A 19,590-nucleotide genomic window follows, 5' to 3' on the forward strand; every position below is an offset into this window, starting at 1 on the left:
TTCTCAGGAGTGAAAAAAGGCCAGCATACATTATCCAAACTAAAGCACTGTGCTGCTAAGAAAGCCATTCCTGAATGCTCTGGAAACAATCCCAGTTTCAAAGGAACTAAGTGCTGCTCAAATAAAGCTGTGGGCCAAGTGCTGTTTTCTTATGTGAGTTCAATCAGTAAAAGAAAGTACCATGCCTCTGCAGAACAGAATTTAAATTTATTGTGTATATGGGGGAAGGGTGGTCTCCAAAAGCAAACTAGTTTCTGACTTAGATAGCTGCAAGGAGTTAGTCTGAGCTTTCAATAACCTTCTCATGGGAAGTAATACTCAAAATTTAAGTAGAATCTATCAGAGCCCAAAAGACCAGTCAATGTTAGAACATAAATGTGTTGGGTTTTTTTTTAATATGTCTTACTCTGATCCTTCAGCAGAGCGGTTATCTTTCTGTCAAGCTCTGAGCAAGAATGAGCACTACCTATGGCACTGACTGTCCTGCCTGGGGAATCCATTCCCTCTTGGTTGAGCAGGTATCTGGGGACAGGTCTCATCTGAGTATTGCTCAAACCAGCCAAGTTTGGAGTGACAGCCTATGTTGGCCAAAAGTGAACTCTGCCCCTCCACCCCCAGCTGAACTAGATCACTGTGTATTTATTCAACCCATATACATATTCAAACTTCCAAGCTGTGTATACAAAGCAGTTTTGCTATAAATGTACTCCTGCAGGCACACAAAATGTTGTTTATTGATATATGAAAAGCAGCAAGGAGACTAAATACTTTGGGATAGTTATCTTGAACAGTTTAAAGAGAGAGGCAAAATACAAAAAGAGAGGGAAGCCTCTGCTGCAAATCATACAGAAGACAGGATCTGAAGAGGTAAACAAGCAGCACTTTAACTAGAGTGCTAGTGCACAAAGTCACTCCAGTGCATGTAGAACAGTTAGATCTCTGGTTCCATGTATTCCCGTCAAGGATTACTACAAACGTTGACGTAATAAATGTTTTCATATGAAGGCAAATAAGTAAATAAGAAAATTCCAAAACTAACAAAGTACTGACAGGCCTTCAACTGAGCTGCCTATCTGTCAGCCATGTACACATACCAAAACACAGAAAACTTTTGGACTTGAGGTCAAAACTGTTCTTTTCTGGACAACTTCATACTTCTGAATAAGGTTTAACTCCTTTTCCAGGCTTTTAAACAGTTGAAATTAAAATGGCTTGACTGCTGGCTTTATCTTCGTAAGTGGAAGACCAGTCAATTCTGAGAGTTGTGCTGACTTTACTGGCCACTCTTCTCTAGTTTACGTGGTAAAATCTTTTATTAGGTGAAGTTCAGGATGTGAACCCAAGTTTTATGACAGATGTGATGAATTTTTCCCTTCCCTGGCAGGAACACGTAACATTTAAGATGGACTAACATTTCATTTCTTTTCACAATTCAGCCAGTTACTGTTTTTCAGGAATTGTAATTACAGGGGGCCACCTCTTGACAGGGAAGTTATTAGTGCTAAGCTGTTACAAATGATGAGATGTGGGCATCTGAGAATGCTGTACATTCCTTCTGCAAGCAGATGCACAAAGATAAAAGACCTACTTAATTTCTATTCTATTTGGACATAATTGAAATTTAGTTTGACAGCTTCCTAATTTGGCAGGAGTATTGCCACGCATTTGTGTGACTCTTTTGGCAGTGTTACTATGTATTCAATAGCCTAAGTCTAAAAATGGATCATACGCACAGATAAAATACTGGGTTTGGTTTTTTGGGGTTTTTTTATTCTCACCACATAACAGCACACAAAGTCACTGTTAGGTAGCAAGATTACAATTTTTTTAAACTCTAGCAAGTCCCATTCAGTAAACCTCTGGAAACTCGTGCCTTTTACAGCAAACTACAAAAAATAGTTTGAAGAAAGCCTCAAGTTACAGTATGACTCATGGCCATGGAAAATACTTTTCACTGGAAAACATATGAATTCTTGTTCCAGTTGAGAATTCTCTTTCCTTACCACGCCCCAAGAAGTTAAACAGTATGCTAAGAGTAACTTTGTTTTTCTGTGCACAAAGGCTTCTAAATGAGGAAATGTTTTAATTTAATTTTTTAGTATTGATCAGTATAAAGAGAAGGCTTTATCACTACACAGCAGTGTCTATGCTTTTAAAACTTCTTTTTAATGATCTCTATCATGGAGATATTGTACTTCACTCAGTTCCCTCTTCACATCAAAGTAGTCTTTATCAGCAAGGCTACTTTGGATTCTATAGTAACAGCAGTTAGTTATCATTTTATCATTTTGTAGCAAGGCGTGTACTAACGTACACATAACAAAGACCTTGATTTCCAAGAAAATTAGTTACATCCTACTAGATTTTACATTGTAAAGATTTCAGTATGTTCTGTGATAAGCATGTTTATTATGCTTCCTTAGAAAATGTGGTGTAGAGAATCACCAACTTTTCAAGGATGACAACTGCCTTTCTAGTACGCCTACAAATCTATTTAGGGAAGTTCATGTCACTATTTTCTTGTGCAGTGATCCTAAATGGTAGTACCTACATGTGCCCTCGCTACTAACGACCAGGAGGTAGTCAAAGTCTCAAAAAAAACCCTAAACAGTTGCCATAGCAACAGTTCAAAGCAAAACACTAGGCAAACTACTCCTCCTGTTCAAAATATCTTGTAAATCTTAGTAAGTCTCTCAAGTTCCCCAGAACCTGGAACACATTTGCATCTCAGCCTAAATTATTAATAGCTAACCAAGGGTTTTGTCCTGCTTTGACTTCAGTGTTTTCTTCTGGTTGTCATGTTCTTGTGAACTTTGGAAGTAATTTGGGTCCTTTACAGATGACAATTCCTGTTAATATGGTGCATTTGTTCCGCTCATCTCTATTTGCAAAGTGCTTGCTCATCAAAAGAAACCTTCCAGAGCAGCAGCTGTCCTACACTACCCATACAGCATTTGGCAACACACATGTCGTGATCTCCTCTGGAAGTTCCTAGGACTGACTACAGGCATGCTAATTTCCCACTTAACAACACTGGATTCTGCAGCAGCTCTGTGGGTTAGCAGCTTGCCTGACCCTGTCCAAAGGCTTGAGTCTAAGTCTGAAAGAGCTTCAGTATAGATGCTCACCTACAGATTCTGCAAAATCCATAAATCAGTCCCAGCACTTAATGCAATGCCTTAGTTCCTTAATGTTTTAACTCTGGATTATGTATATTTTCATGTTTGGGTAGTAAACAAGTGCAGTTGTGATTGTACTACCATCAAAATCAGTATTCACTGACCCTTAACTCAGTAGGGACTTATTATCCAAGCAATTAAACTATTTCAGAACACACACATTTTTTCTGGACTGAGAAAAACAATCCAACCTTCCCAAGAAGGAAACTGCTGAGCCTTATTTAACCATTTGGAAAGTGTGGTAAACAGCTCAGTGACCAATTTGTAATTATTGAAGACAAAGAAATTCCAGATAAACCTAACAAAGCAAGATGAGTAATTCAGTACTGGAAAACAAGAACACTGTACACCAATCAGCAACAAGAACTACTAATTCCTAAATTCAATTCACTAACTGCCAAGGGAGGAGATAAAAATATTTATCTCTTCCTACACAGCTCTAGCTAGCTACAAAGCTGGTCCAGGACAGACATTCCAGTATAGAGACACCCCACTGTTCTGCTTTAAGCACCAGTATGTATAAAGTGACCATAATGTACTCAGCCAGACAGAATACTTCAATATACCACTTATTGTATGTTTTTAATAAGCTGCACTTGAAATATGCTTAAACATATATGTTTATTTCAATCCATGCTGAGAAAAGCCAAGAATTTTCTCTATTCAAAAACTACCTCTGGTGCATTGACAAGACTTGGTGTTTTAAATGTGAATACAGCAAATCTAGTGCACTGCCAGGCAAGCAAATAGGACATGAATTTATGCACTTGGAATCTGGGTATGAAGTAAAGTCTCTCACCTACAGAACCCCCTCAGCCCCACCTAAAGGATTAGGTCACTCATTAAAGTGCACTCAACACTGTAGTAACAAGGACAGAAACAGGAGATACAGTTAACTGCTTCCAAAGAGATATTATTATTATTACCACGTGCAGGGGGGTGTGTGCAGAGGGTGGAAACAACACACAAGCTGGCCCTGGCTGGTCCAAATACCACAGGAGCCACAAAACAAGAAGCCACCACAGTGCTGACATGAGGCAGGCAAATTCCATGCTCTTCCTAAGTCTTAATTTCTAACAAGATGGAGCTGTTGCAATTCATGCGACAAAGAAGTATTTGCTAGGATCTCCCAGAGAACAAGAGGGAGACTATCACACAGGAGATTCCTCTGCCCAGCACATGTTTGTGCAGAAAGCCCAATGCTGAGAGAGGTATGATCTCTCTATAAATAGACAAAGAGCCAACAACAGTAGCAAGGGAAAACAACTATTTAAGATCAAGGACAAAGCTGGCTACTGCAGCAATGATATGAGCTGATTATATGAAAAAGCTGAGACTAAAAAGATTCACAGCCAAAAGAACAAGGCCTAGCCTATTACAAGAACATCAAAGGTAAAACCAAAATCCTGATATGGTTCATATTACAACTAGCATATTAAAAGACAGTAAAAGACAAGACACACAGTCCTTATTTTTTAATTTGCAATTTAAATGTATATGCACTGTTGCACTAATAGTGAAGTTAGATAAGCTACACTAAAAGAATAGAAACCTATCAAAATTGGTCAAAGGTTGGACTCAAATCTTAGAGGTCTTTTCCAGTTTTAGATAATTAGGCTAATTACCTTCTTCCCCAAAAAACTCTCCCACTCCTTTGGAGTTAGATCAGTTTCCAAGGTTTATTTCAGGCTACAGATGGTCCATGTTATAGTTCCATCTGTTGCGTGGTCCATAGGATACATTTCCAGGTCTTACTCGGGCCAAAAGCACAAGATCTTAACTTTCACCCATGCATGATTTAAAAAAATCAAAGCCACTAATTCAACTCCAAGATAAACAGCTCTGCTGGTTCCAAGATACCTTACAGCACTACTTCTTACCCTCTTAGAAAAGGAATAAATAATGTTGAGACAGCACATGTACTGATCCAAGTCCTGCACGTACAGGTTTTTCTTTTGCAAGGTCTCCATCAGGTATGTAACTGTTTTAACCACAACAGTTCTGCAACAGAGTATTTTGTGACTAGGCACTGAGATCAGTGCCAGCCTTGGAACTCTGCAATTGGAAAACTGCAGCAAGGCTGGCACAAGTAAAAGTCACTTTATGCAGTAAGAAACTCATTAATATGAACTCATGAGCCAAGTGAGAAGGATAATTCCTGACAGGCACAATAAATGCAGCCAAGACCAGACAACAGGAAAGTTTTGTAGTGCAGAATAGCTCCTTCCACTAACCAGCCAAGGCAGCACCACACAGGAAATCAAATTCATTCACCTCCAAATCAACTGAACAAATAAAGTAAGACTCATTTGTCTTCACATAAAAGAGTGAACTCAGAAGTAATGTCTGACAGAGCTTTCCAAATTCCTCTGTACATGAAAGTTATACTAAGTCTAGTCCAGAACTAGGATGGCTTTAAAGCCTTTCTGAACTGAGGAAGCAGCTGGGACTTGGTTACAGCAATCTAGGTGAGCACAAACAAGTTAGGCTGTTTCCAGCTCTGATTCATTTGGTTTCATTTATAACAGACCTGTTGGACAGTTGGTTTACATGGAAAGGCTTGAAAAAGATTTGAAACCACTTAACAGCATTATTCCCATAGTAAATGCTGCCTAACAAACAAAGAATCACTTCCATACTACCCAGCAGGTAAAAATTCAGTAAGTTCATTTTGTTTTCTAAAACTGACCAATTAATGATAAATAGCCATCAGCAACCACATAAAAAGTAGCTTAACCAGTTCTACACCTTTCACAAAACCTGATGAAATTATTAAGATGAATTTATTATCTTAAGTAGGAACTACTAGAATACTTTCCAACAAAGTCATCTGTATTCAGACATCTCATTTCCTGTACCCTATTTGGTTTGTTTTACTTCTTTAGGCAGCTGTCAGTGCAGTGAACAAGAGCAGTTGTGGTTTCCTGTTAGTACTGGCCACTGGCATGCAAGTCACCACATCAGCAAAGGAAAGAGTGATGTGACCCACAGCATTTCTTCACCTACCAGGCAGCATCACTCCAGTTGTATAAATACATTTGGAGCATAAGCAACCTGAATTCCAACACACAAGAAAACTGCTTATTCCATATTCTCAGTGGCATGAGGAGGCATCTAACTGATTTTTCTTTTCTAGTAAACAGTTACATTGCAGAAAATTGAGTCCTTAAAACCTGGATTTGCATGCTGGACATACTGCAAGACCTACCATTTAAATGGGGATATTCATGACCATTCTCTAAAGATTCCTAAAGTACAGCAGAGAAGCACTGCTAAGAAAAAGAATCACCACCTTCTCAACTTGCAAAAGTTTGCAACACCCAAAGCAGAATTAAGGATTAACTTCTACAACAATTAAGTAGGTAAGCATCACAAGATTCAACACAAAGTGTTATTTCTGGGTTCTCTCAATAAGGTGGAAAACCACCAAAAGTTGTAAACTGAAAAGCATGTTTCAGTACCTCATGCTTCTTTTCCAGAAAAGCACTTTTCTTCACCCGATGAAGAATCACTTGCACTGCTATGTAGTGACAGCTACGTCCAACACAACCAAGCTGACTTGTTCTTACATTCTTGTGCTTTGAGGGGAGACAGTAAAGTAGGAAAAGGTTTTAAATAACTTCCTATTTTTATTAACAAGGCTTTTGATTGTTAGAAACAGGGTGTCAGGAGTATTGTACTTCTACAGTCAAGTTTCTCACCAATGTGTGGAAGTTAGCCTATACAAAAAATATAAGACTGGTCTTGGATGTCCTCGTGCAGCTGTATCAGGCTACAGTTATCCATCCACTCAGGAGCTGTAGTTTCAAAGCAGCCCTCTCATGGCATTCACTCTACTATACTGAGGTATTTCTACTTTGCAGACAAAAGAGAAGCCAGCACAGAGGAGGTATTGATGGACTGACTACTAGTCAAGGAACTGCTGGTTTATACCAGCAGGTATCATTTACATGCACATGTGAGATTTATAAAGATAAACCTCGCATTTAGAGCCTGGCAGTTTTCACATTTGAGCTGGACCACTAAATGGCGATTGAGGTTTCACTCCAGAAGAGAATGAGCAGGCAAAGAAATGGAAGATACCTCTGACAGAAGGAACATCATCTAAATCTTATACTGTTAACTACAAACGTTTAGTAGAAATAAGAAGGTGCTGCTAAAGAGTATATAATTAAAATGTTTATTTAGACTCTTTTTCTTTGAGTAATTCAGCTGCCTCCAAGTTTAGGGCATTTGAATCAAGATATTAAAATTTAATTTACAGTATAAATTCTTCATTAGTTCATGGCTAAATCTGTAAATGCCCTTATAAACAGCAAGGCATACAGAAGTAAGATACAACCACTACTGAAGTATTTTGGTATGAATGTACTGAAAAAAAATTAGGAACAATTAAAGGAGGACAGCCTTTAAAAGACCTAAAACCTTTTGAACTTCTACATTTCCTACCTGAATCTTAAAGTGTACTTTGATCATTGGTCTAAACTGCATACAGAACAGTATTTAATACTCTCTAACCAGCATATCTTATCCTTCAGTTTATGTAAACATCAAGAATATAAGAGATGAACTTTTAAAGCACAATGCTCCTTGAAAGAACAACAGAAATGGCAAAGCATCCCCTCTTGCTAGAAATCACCTAGCAGTAACTAAACACCATTTCTTTCTTAGTACCAAATACACACACCCCCCTCCAAAAAAAACCCAGAATGGGTAACCTTCCTTTACCAAATTTTACTCTTCAGGAAGCACAACATTAAAGGTCACAATTCTGCATGTGAAAAGATGTAGAAAGCGTGTTCCTCCTAATGCCTTTGCAAGTGTCCTAATGCCTTTGTAAGCCTTCCACTTGTGAACTCATCCCTTTTTTTAAAAGGGGGCCTTATGTCCCTTGTTTCCTGATGGTGTAAATTACCTGCATTGGACTCTAGGGTCCACAGTGTGTGAGACACTTCAGCAAGTTTTCCCATTTCATACTGTTACATGGAGTTTGGAGTTGTGTTTCATTGGACTTGGTGCTTTTATCCCTGTAGGCTGTACTAGGATTCTAGTTCAAAAATCCCTTTTGGACAAAAGCTCAAGTTTTTGGTGCATTTCAGGATCAAATGTACTATAAATGCAGAAATATCTCTACCACTCCTTTGTCATTTAAGTAGAAATCTTTTACTTCCTCACATCTTTTTCACAGCAGGTTTCAAGCAATTGATCTTTGCTTATCATGCATCCCATTTAAATTTACTACCAATTCATATCTGTCACCTGATAGTGAGCAAGTTCCTAGAGAGCACTAAAAGGTGAAATCCATGAATGATCTCTGTGCTTAAGAATGGAAAGGAAATATAATTTGTAATTTCTTCCCTAAATTCAGAGGGGGTGGGGAGCATCACAAGAAGGACAAACTACTGAGACTTCCTACTTTCTTTAGCTGTCATTTTGAATTGCCTGTAAGCACTCCAGTGTTTGCTTCAGTGCTAGTGCAGACAGGCATAACAAATGCCACCGAAAATCAAGAAATTCTGGTGAGGATTTAGAAATGTAGGTATCAGAACAGACAGTGTCCAATCACCCAGTTGGCAGGGTTTGTTCATGTACAGCACATTTTATAATTATTTGTTGTGTAAACATTAGTTCCTTCACTTATGAGCAGTATTAATGTGATATATCAGCAGCTATAATATATTAATATTATTTTCTTTCTTCATTTGCCACTGGACTGCTTTTTCTTATACAAGCAGGATCTTAAGAGTAACGCAGGCTGTACAGCAAATGATATTTTGTGAGCAGCAGCAAAGAGTAACTTAACTAAAGCAGTGATACAACAGCAGTGTGATATCCATCAGTATTTTAAAAGAAATTATAGCAATGGCATAGAACAGTAGATTCACAGAGTAAACTTCAGCCACACCCATCCTGGCTGAAGTCTCATACTAAATCTTACTTCAAGTAAACAACTAAAAGTTGAGTTAGCCTCTTTTGGGTAAGAATTTAGCATGTTACAGAACACTCACTAGATATTTGATTTTGGAATGTTAGGAATCACATTAACATGACATAGTATTTGTGCTGCAGAGAGATATCCTCATGTCATATATATACCAGCTGAACTGATTCTCACAAACACATTTACCTAAGAACACCCTTCCTAATCTAGTATTGAAGTTATATTACTTCATTTATAAGAAATTGCTTGGCTTCTGTAACCATCATTGTTTGCTATAAAGCTGATGTACACTGGGAAAAAAAATGTGTTTACAGACTACAGAAGCTCTGGTTTGAGTCACAGACCTGAAATGGTTTCCAATACTCAAATGTCCACAAAGATCAGAACTCTTGAGTAAGTTATGCTGAAGGACATCTGTATTTGTTTTTCAAGGAAATGCCATCTATCCCAGACTAAAATGGGAGTCTGATTCCTCGGAGATCACGGCGGATCCCATGAGAGCCCAGCTCTGCTCAGCTCCAGTGGGATTCACCCTCTCGGTCCCTCGGCATGTCTTTGGTCTCACCTACCCAGAGCTAGCTACTTCCAGAAAAATCACTTTTATCTAACTATGTATCCAGCCGGTAACTGGAAACACAGTTAACTTGTTATTAAAACTTGTTTGTTTTTCTCTACGGATGTTTTCTGGTGAGTACAAGGTTTTCCAGAACACACAGCCGGCTGAGTGTAAAGGGACAGTGGCTTCTCCAGCTCTCGACTCGAGCAGGCACTTCTGGCACGGCGCTCCCCCCTTTCCCTACAAACACTCTCGAGGTCTGAGTCACATCGAGTTAAAACCAGCCGGGGGATCTCTTCGCCATGCCTAGTGCCAGACCGGCGGTGGGTGCGGCAAAGGCCCGACCGGCGGCCGTGAGACCGGGCAGCGGGGCTGGCCCGAGGGTCACCCGCGGGGCCGGGACAGCGGAGCGCGGAGGGCTGCGGAGGAACAGCCCTGCGCCTGCCTTTCCCCGGGTATCGGATATCGCGGGTGGCACGGCGAGCTGCCGCCGGCCCTCGCTGGCCGGGCGGGCAGCAGGCGCGGCGGGCCGGGGGGGCTGGCCGGGGGCACGGCGGGGCGGGGCGGCCCGGCCCTCCCGGGCCCGGCAGCGGCGGCTCTCACCTCCCTTGCAGGGCGTGCGGTGCTGGCTGTGCTGCGCCCGGTAGCCCTCGATCACCTCCCACTCGCCGTTGTCGCGCTTGATGGGGAAGGAAACGCTGAGGACATGGTTGCAGGGCTTGATGATGCGGAGGATGCCGCGGACGCGGTGGCGCCGCTCCTCCATGCCCTCGCGGGTGCGCAGCCCCTCCACCAGCTTGTCCTCCACGATGCTGGCGCCGCGATCGAAGAACCCCTCCACCATCTTGAAGAAGTTGGGGTCGTCCTCCTTCTTCGCCGCCTCGCAGTAGTGCCGCCGCGGACACCGGCCGCCGCCCCATGCCGCCGCCACCGCTGCACCCCCGGCCGCCGCCGCCGCCGGCCCGCCCGGCTCCGAGCCCGCCAGCACCGAGCCGGCGGCCAGGCGGGACGCCAGCAGCTCCCCCAGGTAGCGGTACATGGCGGCGGCCGCCAGAAGCGAGGAGCGGAGCGGTGCTGCCGCTGTCACGGGAGGGGCGGGGGGCCGGGCGCCGCCGCCGCCGCCTTTAAACGCGGGCTGCAGGGGGGGCGGCGCGCCCGCGGCGCGCGGGGGGCGGGAGCTCTCCGCGCCCTCCGAGCGCGCCTGCGCCCCGCGCCCCGCGCCGCCCCCGGCGGGATTCGCGGAGGGGAGGGGGCGCGGCCGGGCCGGGCCGCGAGTGCGCAGTGCGCGCCCGCCGCGCCGCCCCTTCCCTTCTCCTTCCTTCCCTTCCCGTCCCGTCCCGTCAGGCCGGGCCCGCCGCTCGCCCCGCCGGGAGCGCGGCCGCCGCCCAGGCCCGGCCCGGCCCCGCGCCAGCTGGCTGCGCTGCGGCCCGCGGAGAGCCCGGTGCGAGCCGCCCTCATGTGCCGCCCTGCAGCCGCGTGAAAAACGAGCCGCGCTCGGCGCGCGTAGCGTGCGGCTGAGGGCGTGTCACGCGCAGTGCTCCGGCCCACGGGAGAGCCGCCTGTGGGAGAACCCGGCTTTCCTCGTGTGCCTAAGTGACTGCCCTGCCGAGAGGGGACACAGGCTTCGAGTAAAGGTGTTAGCATGGCTGCTTGCATAGAACCGTTAGATCCCTGAGCTTGGAAAAGACCTTGAGATTTACCTACCTTGTCTGCTCGACTCTTTTTCATTTTACTGGGTCTTGCTCCGTTCAAGTACATTTTGTTAATGTAGCTCAGACAACATCTCTTAAGAATATTTCTGTAAACTGTTTCAGAGCATGAAAGAGAGAGTGTGCTGTACTATTGAACTAAATTTATTTTAGAAGACTTAAGTGGCGGTTTGGGCTGCTAATTGGAAAACACAGAGTGTATTTGCTTCTTTTTAGGCTTGTGGGAGACCAATGCCCCTAAAACAGGAATAACCAGGAAGTTGCTTTATCGCTGTGGGAATCTCTCTAACCACTATGGGCTGTGCTACAAGGCTTGTGGGAAAGTAGTTTAAATTTTGTGTGTATTTGTCAGCAGGGAGATTAGTCACAGATTCTTTAACTCACATAAACTCTTCAGGCAATTGATGCTCTATTTTTATCTTGATTTAGTATTGCTCTCTGTCCTAAGTATCTGAAGAAGTTCTCTTAAGGACCACTAATGAGGCTGGTTTTTATCTGTAGTGAAGATGGTTTGTAATTGTAGTCTAGAGAACAAAGATCCTTGATAGTGATAGAGGGGAAGAAAAGCAAGAAAGGAGCTGGTTCTTAGGCCAGTTTGTTTTTTGGATGTTCACACAGGACTTCAGACACAAGCTTACTGATTTGTTTTTTTGTCCATAGTCTTGGTGGTTTATGGAAGACTTCTATTTTGGTGTTCATTTTCAGTTCACAGAATTGCAGTGTTCTCAGTGGTTGTATCAGCTTTGAGCTACTACTTGATTTCAGTCATCTGCATGTTTTCGTTAGCTAGAGCTCAATTTCTGTACAAGTTCTTAAATTTTGTAAATGCATAGGAAAGAAGGTGATGAGGGGTATTGTGGCAATTAGTCCTTATCAGGTAGTTATTTCCACCTTGTTCTGTAGGTTGGAATATCATTGCACAAACACAGAGGTTAAATGAAGAATGTGATTAGCCAGTTTGCTCAAGCATGTAGAATTAGAAGTTAAGGTTAATGTGCTTAGCTCCTATCCTGCTTTCAGCTGTGTTCTCTCTGATTTGTGAGCACACTCAATTACCAGCTGCTTGCAGTATCAGCCTGTTTGTAGTACACGTTTTTGGATGTATTAGAGACTGAGCATGGGACATGACAATGAGAAGCACATGGCTCTCTCCAGAGGCTCGGTCACACAGTTGTGTTTGAAGCAATGGCTCTACCATACCCACCCTCCTTTCTAAACAAGATTGGAATTTGGCAAAATATTTTTGTGTTGAATGCTGAGAATAACGAAATCAGCATGTTAAATTTCTTAGTCTTTAAACACTGTAAGAGATAAGTAGGGAGTTTTATTTGGCACGTTTTTTTGACTGAAATTATGTTTACAGTTTACAGGCAGTTAACCAAACTCAGCAGGTCTGTACCAAATTTCTGTTTGATTCAAATCCTTTCTGGAGGCAGGAGTTATGACACTATCTGTGTTCCTCGTTCCAGAATTCTTACGTGCTAAGCAGTGAGCAGTTGAATCAAAATCAGTTTGCCAGAGGAAACTAAAAATGGCATGCTTCAGAATGAGTTCTAGCAGGCATGAAAGTGGTAATTGCAATAATAAAAGAGGAACTGTATCTTCTTTACTCTCATATACCATGTTGGGTGCCATTAGAAGCTTCATATTTGTCTAGCATCAGTAAAATCAAAATTGCTGGGGTGGATTAAAAGATAACTTTTTGTTTTCACAATCAGAAGTTTCACTGACTTCATTCATTTCATACGAAGTTTTGGTCTTGGACTACATCTGAAGAGAGATAAGTAGAGAAAACTCAATACCTGTGTGGTAGAAACTGTCTGTATTATTCATGGACTTTGCAGCAAGGTCACTTTCAACTGTATGTACATGACAGGTATCAGTTTCTATTTAAAATCTGTGAAGTATAACTCAGGGAGACAACTTGATTTAATTACTTGTAAGCTGGTTTTAAAATACCTTGTATATAAATTTTAACAGATTATTTTTATTATAGACAGGAACAATAATGAACACTGTATTGTGCCTTCCTAAAGCAATCTGCTGGTTTAAGGTGTATATTAACAATTTCATAGTAGGTGTAGTAATTGACTGTGTTGGATCTTAAAATTTTATCGAGAAAGGGATCTAAGAATCAAATACTTCCTGCTTTAATCAATTTATTATTTGAAGTGAATTAAATACTTCCTGCTTTAATGCATTCATTAGTTGAAGTACTAGCTATTTGAGCTAAAAAAATTCCCAGGGTGTACTGATGCTGAATTCCCTCAGAAACTGGAATAGCTATTCCTGGTTCACATCCCAGTCTTCTTACCAGCTGACCACAGCAGAGTAGAAGGAGCAGAGAAGCTGCAAATCAGGGATCCTCCCAGGGCTCTGGATAACTCTGCCCTTGTCTGCCTGAGCCCTCCAAATCCAGGGTAACCCTGGGGCTGCCTCCAGTGCAGAGTTTGAGCCTCCATTAGGCAACACACTGAGAAGGAAAGTTGATCTGTACAAAGGACCAATTAATTACTGTGGTAAACTGTTTTCTGGGAAGACAAATTGCTTTTGAAATGAACTGCAGATGGAATTACAGAAAATTTCATTTTAAGTTGTGAAGCATACCAGTTTAAGCACTTGATAGTTCTTACTCTTTGCTTAAAGAATTGATTGAGATAAATTCCAAGTAACAATTGAAGCAAGTTGTTTGCCTTTGAATTGCCTGTATGAGCATTTATGTTTCCCTTCCTCATTACACCAGAAATTGCAAAAAAAAACCCCTATTTTTCTTGGGCTTAAATGTTATGTTGTACTGCTTTATGTAGACCTTGGTGGTGTAATTAAATAGGTGAGAGCTGGGGTTATTTTCTTACCCCAAACTGCTGCAGAAACTGCCTGCCAGATCTCTGGACAGTTGCATAATAGTTGCTGGGTGAATGGGAGGATATGAATCTGACAGGAATGTTAAGTGCAGTACTATTCACACACCTCCTGGCTAAAATCCTGTGTGTTTGTGTTAAATGGAGATGATGGAGATGAGCAGCAAATGTGTAGGACTTGACAGAAATCCTTCTGCATGGGATCTGCCTGCATATTGGGGGGAAATGCACTAAGATAGTAGCAAATAGAAGTCTAATTATTTTCCAGATCTTTAAGTTGAGATGTTCTCAAGTTTGTGGGTTTTATTTTCCACCTTCCCAATGTTTTAAAGTAAAAACTTCATGTCTAATTGGTTTTGGCATAGGATGTGAAAATAGAGATGGCAATTTCTTTATCTGCGGGAGAATGTACCAGCATTCAGTCTTTGTTCTTTCAAAGATGTATTTTTAAATGAAGCAAATATACTGCAGATTAAAAGGTCGAAGGAATAATTAATGTAATCTGATCTTAATTTTAATTCCAAGTTTCTGAGTTAATTGTTGCACTCTAAGTGCCATATTTCTTGATTATAGTCTTCCCTTTTTATGCCTAGCCAGTACATGATGTAACAGGAATGAACCAGGATGTGTGCAGGAGCAATTCTCTGGCTTTGCTGTTGCTGGAGGGCTGTCCCTGTAAGGTGCTGCCACAGGGAGCACATGAATTAGGTGAATCCCAGAAGATTCCATTAATTTGGGTCTGTCTATATGAGCATTTTTACCAAGTGAATGCTTGACTAGAAATCTTCATTTCAGTCATCTGTTTACAACCAATCAGAGACCAAAGCTTATTAAAAGCCTTTTTACTGATAGCATAAGATACCAGTATTGAGGTCTATTGGTTTGAGCCTTTTCTCTCTAAATAGCTTCAGCTTCAGTTGAGCCATAACAGATCTGGAGAGCAGACTTAGGTTTTCTTCATTTACTCCTTTTGCCTTGATAAAGAAGAACCTGAATTCGGTGGTTTCCCAGGCAGGATGCAGAAGTTAATTTGCTATGCTGCAAATTTGAGATGTACTTGATGCAATGTTGCAAAATTAGGGAAGAGGTATTCATAATATTTCCATTTGAGATACAGACTTTAAACCTTTTAATAATTTGTTATTAATGAGATGCTTACCTAAGCATCTTACCTGTGGTCTGATTGTTTGATTATTTGCATTAAATTGAAGCTTTTTCTGACTGCTAAGTTCAAGTAATGAGCTATGATAGTTTTCTTCATTTGTAAATAGTAATGTTTTTACTTGTCTATAGCACTGTAAAAGTAGGGAGTGAAACTCAAAATTGTGCAAGTAAATTAGGAAGTTCTGGGTTTAGCCTAGTAGGGACTAGGCTAGAGAGTCTTGTTTTTTCACTTGAGGCATTGCTACAAAAATAATCTGTAGCTGAGCAAATTTATGTTTACATTTATTATTTAATCAAACATAAGATTTTGTTCTTCTTTACATTTCCAGAAATTCTCGTAATAGGTCTATTAGCACATTATTTAGGATGCGCGTTTGATGGGGATTCCTCATTCGTAGAGGAATTGGGAAAATTCTCAGTAAGTGGTTCAGAGCAGTTTTCTGAACTCTTCACTTGTTAATAAATCTGCTGCAGAAATCGAAATACTGAATACTTAATGATGAAAACCACTTCATCAGTAAATATTTGTAATTGCCATGAAAAGTGATTGTGCTTATGTTTGTTAGCTTTAAAGACCTTCTGTCTCCATCTGTTTATATAGTGGCTGAGCAGGATGACTGATGTTGCCAACTGGTTACTTCAGCTCTGTGACAGAGCAGATGTAAAAAGTTCTTCATGTATAGAGGAGCTGATGCTGTCATCTCTTGGTCAGGCAGTCTATAGATACACAGAAATTCTGAGTACCATGTTTCAGTGCTGTTACTATCAGTATACTGATAATAGGAGTGTTAGCAGATAATCTAACTGATGAACGTTAGTTACATGCTTTTTAGTGACTTTTATCCCTGTAACACCACTTGTGGTTTTCAGATGGGTAGAACAGAAAGTAATTCTCTCTGAAGTCTGCAGGTCTGACCGAAAGCTTGCTGAGGTCAGTAACAAATTAATCTGATTTCAGTGACCTTTCCATCAACATGGCTGTTCATGATAGAGGCTTTTGTCAGTGTGAAGTCAGTGTGAAGGCTTCTCCTTTCTCAATTCCTTTGTCAGTGCAAATCTGTGTAAGCAGCTGGTTTGTGTCATTGTGCCATAATCTGTAGCTTTTGATTGGTATTTCCTCATTTCTAGTTTAAAAGACAAAAGAGGGCGTGATATAGTTAAGGAATCCTCAAATATTTGTGATTCTTATCTTGCTGTTAAGTGTGTTTGAAATTAGCTGATGAAAAAGCTGGTAGGGAAAGCTGATAGGTATACAGGCATAAATCTTCCACAGATGCGCTATGAGCATTCCAGCTTTGTTCTCTTGAATAAGGTTAGGGAGAAAATAAGGTACTTTAGTCAGTTTATTTCCTAGAAATCATGTTTTTAAGAAAATTCCTGTCTACTTCAGTTAACATAGCAAATAACAGATAGTAGAAAGTGGTTTGCCAGGAGTAAAATAAGAATTGCTTGAAAGTAACATTTACAATTGAAATGGATCTTTTTTGCAACTCTTGGTGTCCTTGGCTGTCTGGCTGAAAATTATACCCAAAATCTTTCCAGCCTGGAATCACAGCATCAGAGGCTGCAAACCGTTTTTTTCTTGCTTTAATACTCAATTGGCAGTCAGAAGTTGTTGACATAAACATAGTATGTATTGTTTAAATAACAAACATTAAAGCTCTTATGAACTAGAGAATACTAGTCTCCTGTAGTGCTTTTGTTTGCATTTCTATTAACAAAATCAACTTTAGCTTCTTTCACTTTGGAAGAGTGGTTATGGAAATCAAGATAGTTAAAATATGTTTTAGTGCTTAAATCTTCTTTGAAATATGTTGGCGGGTGAAGCCCAGATACAAAGCATTAAGAATTAACATTCAAGTTTGTTGGTGTAATTGAAATTGGTATTATCAGAAAACACCAGGAGTACATTGGCTGGTATTGTTCAACACATCATGGATTTCTTGGCAGGGGTGAGGAATAGCAGGTTATGCTAGATGTAAAAGTGTATATGTGATAGCTTTTCTTGGTCATCTTTCACAGACTTCAGGATTGTTCGTGGTGCCCCCTGCATGTAGAGATCCAGCACAAAATCACTGTTGTATAGCTCATCCCAGAGGAATCTCAGAATGAGAAAATAGATCAGAAAAGGTAATATTTCTGTTTTAATTAAATTTTCCCTTCTTGGGCACATTGGAACAATTTTTGAAAACACTGTATCAAGTTTTTCTTGATTATTATTTAGTGTCTAATTTTCTCAGTGTTGGCAAGGTAATGTCTAACTTACCTGTTCTACTTCATCTCTTCTGTTTTTTTCCTTTGGAAGGCAGTAGGTTGAAAGTAAGCTTATTTTGAACTACTGGAAAGGTGTGGTCTCTGCATATCATTAGTAAGAGATTTTCTGGTTTCAGAAGGGCTAGTATATTGTGGTCTTCTGACTAAATGAGTTAAAATCACTATGGAAGTCGTAAAAGTTTATCCTGGTTTCTTTTGTCTTATCGGTTTTCACATAAGCCTGCTGTTTTTCTTTAGTAAAGGAACACTAAATGGCAATCTAAATAATGAATGCTTTTAGATTGTTCAGTTATCATTAGAGGTCAGCTTTCTTGATAGAGGATGCTAATATGTTCACCTCAGGTTTTAAGGTTGCATTATCATTGTGGCATTTACATCAATGTCACATTGGGCTGCCTAAGCAGAAATTGAGCTTCTTCCTCATGTGACCAAAAACCTCAAAATAATAGATGAATAGGTGAAGGATGGAGTTAGAAACCACTCTCCTTCACTGTTCTGTTCTCCCTAAATACTTTACCCCTCACCTACACTGAACTCATGCTTGTAGTGCAAGTCCAATAATGTTGCTCAGTTTTAGGTGCAATTTATTCTTGTTTATTAGATGGCTAATTCAGTGAAGGTTGTGCAAGTTAAAGTTAATGGGCCTGTTAACTTAAAGAAAAAAAAGTCTGTTATGTGGTGAAACACTCACCTTTTTTCTCCCAGAGTGAGTCCTGAAGTCACAACAGAATATAGGGCACTGCCTCAGGACTTAAAGTAATTCTTAACATTTTGAAAACTAAGGTGTGATTGTGTGGGTGAGTTCTGTACAATACAAGGTAAAAGAGAACTTCCTTCAAATAATGTATGAGGCTGAGGAACTAAACAAAAAAAATAGTTACATCAGATGCCCTGTGTTAATCCTGACTTTGAGTCATTTGATTATTTTGTGCTTGTAAACCAGCATCTGAGACCTCAAGGAATAAAAGCAGAGGAGGACAATAAATCTCATATTGCAGGAAGAGGGAATTGTAGATATAGAAACGATATAACCAAGAATGATGACTGTTAAAATTCAAGAGGTAGGGTGAAAAGCTGAGGTGAAAAGGGTAGTTTTGTATATTATAAAAAAGGTGAAGGATTATGCACTGGGGAATGGCAGTGCAATGTTTAAGGTATGAGTATGTAAGATTCACTCAGTGAGTTCTACATGTGGTTGAATGTGTTGTGCAAGCAAAAGTACATTACTTAAACCTTTCATTGCCTCAGTTCCCATAAAAAAAAAAAACCAAAAAAACCACAGATGATAATCTATTCCCAACATTTTAAAAATATGGGGAGGACAAATACCTTAAGTATTGCTTGGAACTGAGCAGATTGTACAAACTTATAGTGTCCTCATATCTGAATGAATATAGACCAGAAGTTATGGAGTATGGGCAGTATGTATTCTTAAGGAGAAACTCCTAGAATTTGCTTTTCTAATAAACTCATACAGTTTCTGTCCTATCAGACTCGATTTTCTTCAAGAAATATAGGAAAGTCTTTGGTTACTTTCCAAAGTGATAAGTAAAGTCTTATTTTCTTGAAACTTTATCATTTTCAGAGCATGTTCAATTTACTCATTCCTAGGAACAGAAATAGTGAGGTCTAATGGAACTACAGTTCATTAATTTTATGCTGAAGATGATGAAAAATATAAATGATGTAAGCTTTTGCAGCTTCTGTTGAACTAAAGGAATCCAGAGAAATTAGTAATAGAGGAATGAGCAGATATTCTCTTGGAATAACAAGTTCTATCCATGGCTTCATCCATAAGCTACTTTAATGGGTTAGCTTGGATAAAAGGAATGTTTGTCAAATACATTACATTTATGTTTTGCCAGAATATTTAATTTCAATTGTTTTCATACTGTATATTTAATAT

At 40.4% G+C, this 19,590-nt stretch overlaps 2 protein-coding genes and 1 long non-coding RNA gene across 11 annotated transcripts in view; 1 reads left to right on the plus strand and 2 right to left on the minus strand.

Moving 5' to 3' along the window:
- Positions 1-10,808, minus strand: part of GLUD1 (glutamate dehydrogenase 1) — a 28,874-nt gene extending 18,066 nt beyond the window's left edge. Inside the window, exon 1 of the mRNA XM_030275835.4 lies at positions 10,280-10,808. Coding sequence (XP_030131695.3) covers positions 10,280-10,715 — 436 coding nt within the window. The 5' untranslated portion in view covers positions 10,716-10,808. The remainder of the gene's footprint in view (positions 1-10,279) is intronic.
- LOC140684474 (uncharacterized) lies at positions 6,042-9,599 on the minus strand. Its single transcript, XR_012056790.1, has 2 exons — positions 6,881-9,599; positions 6,042-6,757 (listed from the first exon to the last, which is right to left on the minus strand). It is a non-coding gene; the product is annotated as an uncharacterized lncRNA (long non-coding RNA).
- Positions 10,809-10,921: 113 nt separating the features above from the next.
- Positions 10,922-19,590, plus strand: part of SHLD2 (shieldin complex subunit 2) — a 34,710-nt gene continuing 26,041 nt past the window's right edge. For 5 of the 9 annotated variants that reach the window (XM_072931430.1, XM_072931431.1, XM_072931428.1 and 2 more), the window contains exons 1-2: positions 10,922-11,310; positions 17,433-17,540. The gene's annotated coding sequence lies outside the window, so the exon portion shown is untranslated. Of the gene's footprint in view, positions 11,313-11,334; positions 19,495-19,590 lie in introns of those variants that run through there. The other 4 variants (XM_072931434.1, XM_032749086.3, XM_072931433.1 and 1 more) reach the window with 4 other exon arrangements.

Source organism: Taeniopygia guttata, chromosome 6, assembly GCF_048771995.1.
Source record: "Taeniopygia guttata chromosome 6, bTaeGut7.mat, whole genome shotgun sequence".
NCBI lineage: Eukaryota > Metazoa > Chordata > Aves > Passeriformes > Estrildidae > Taeniopygia > Taeniopygia guttata.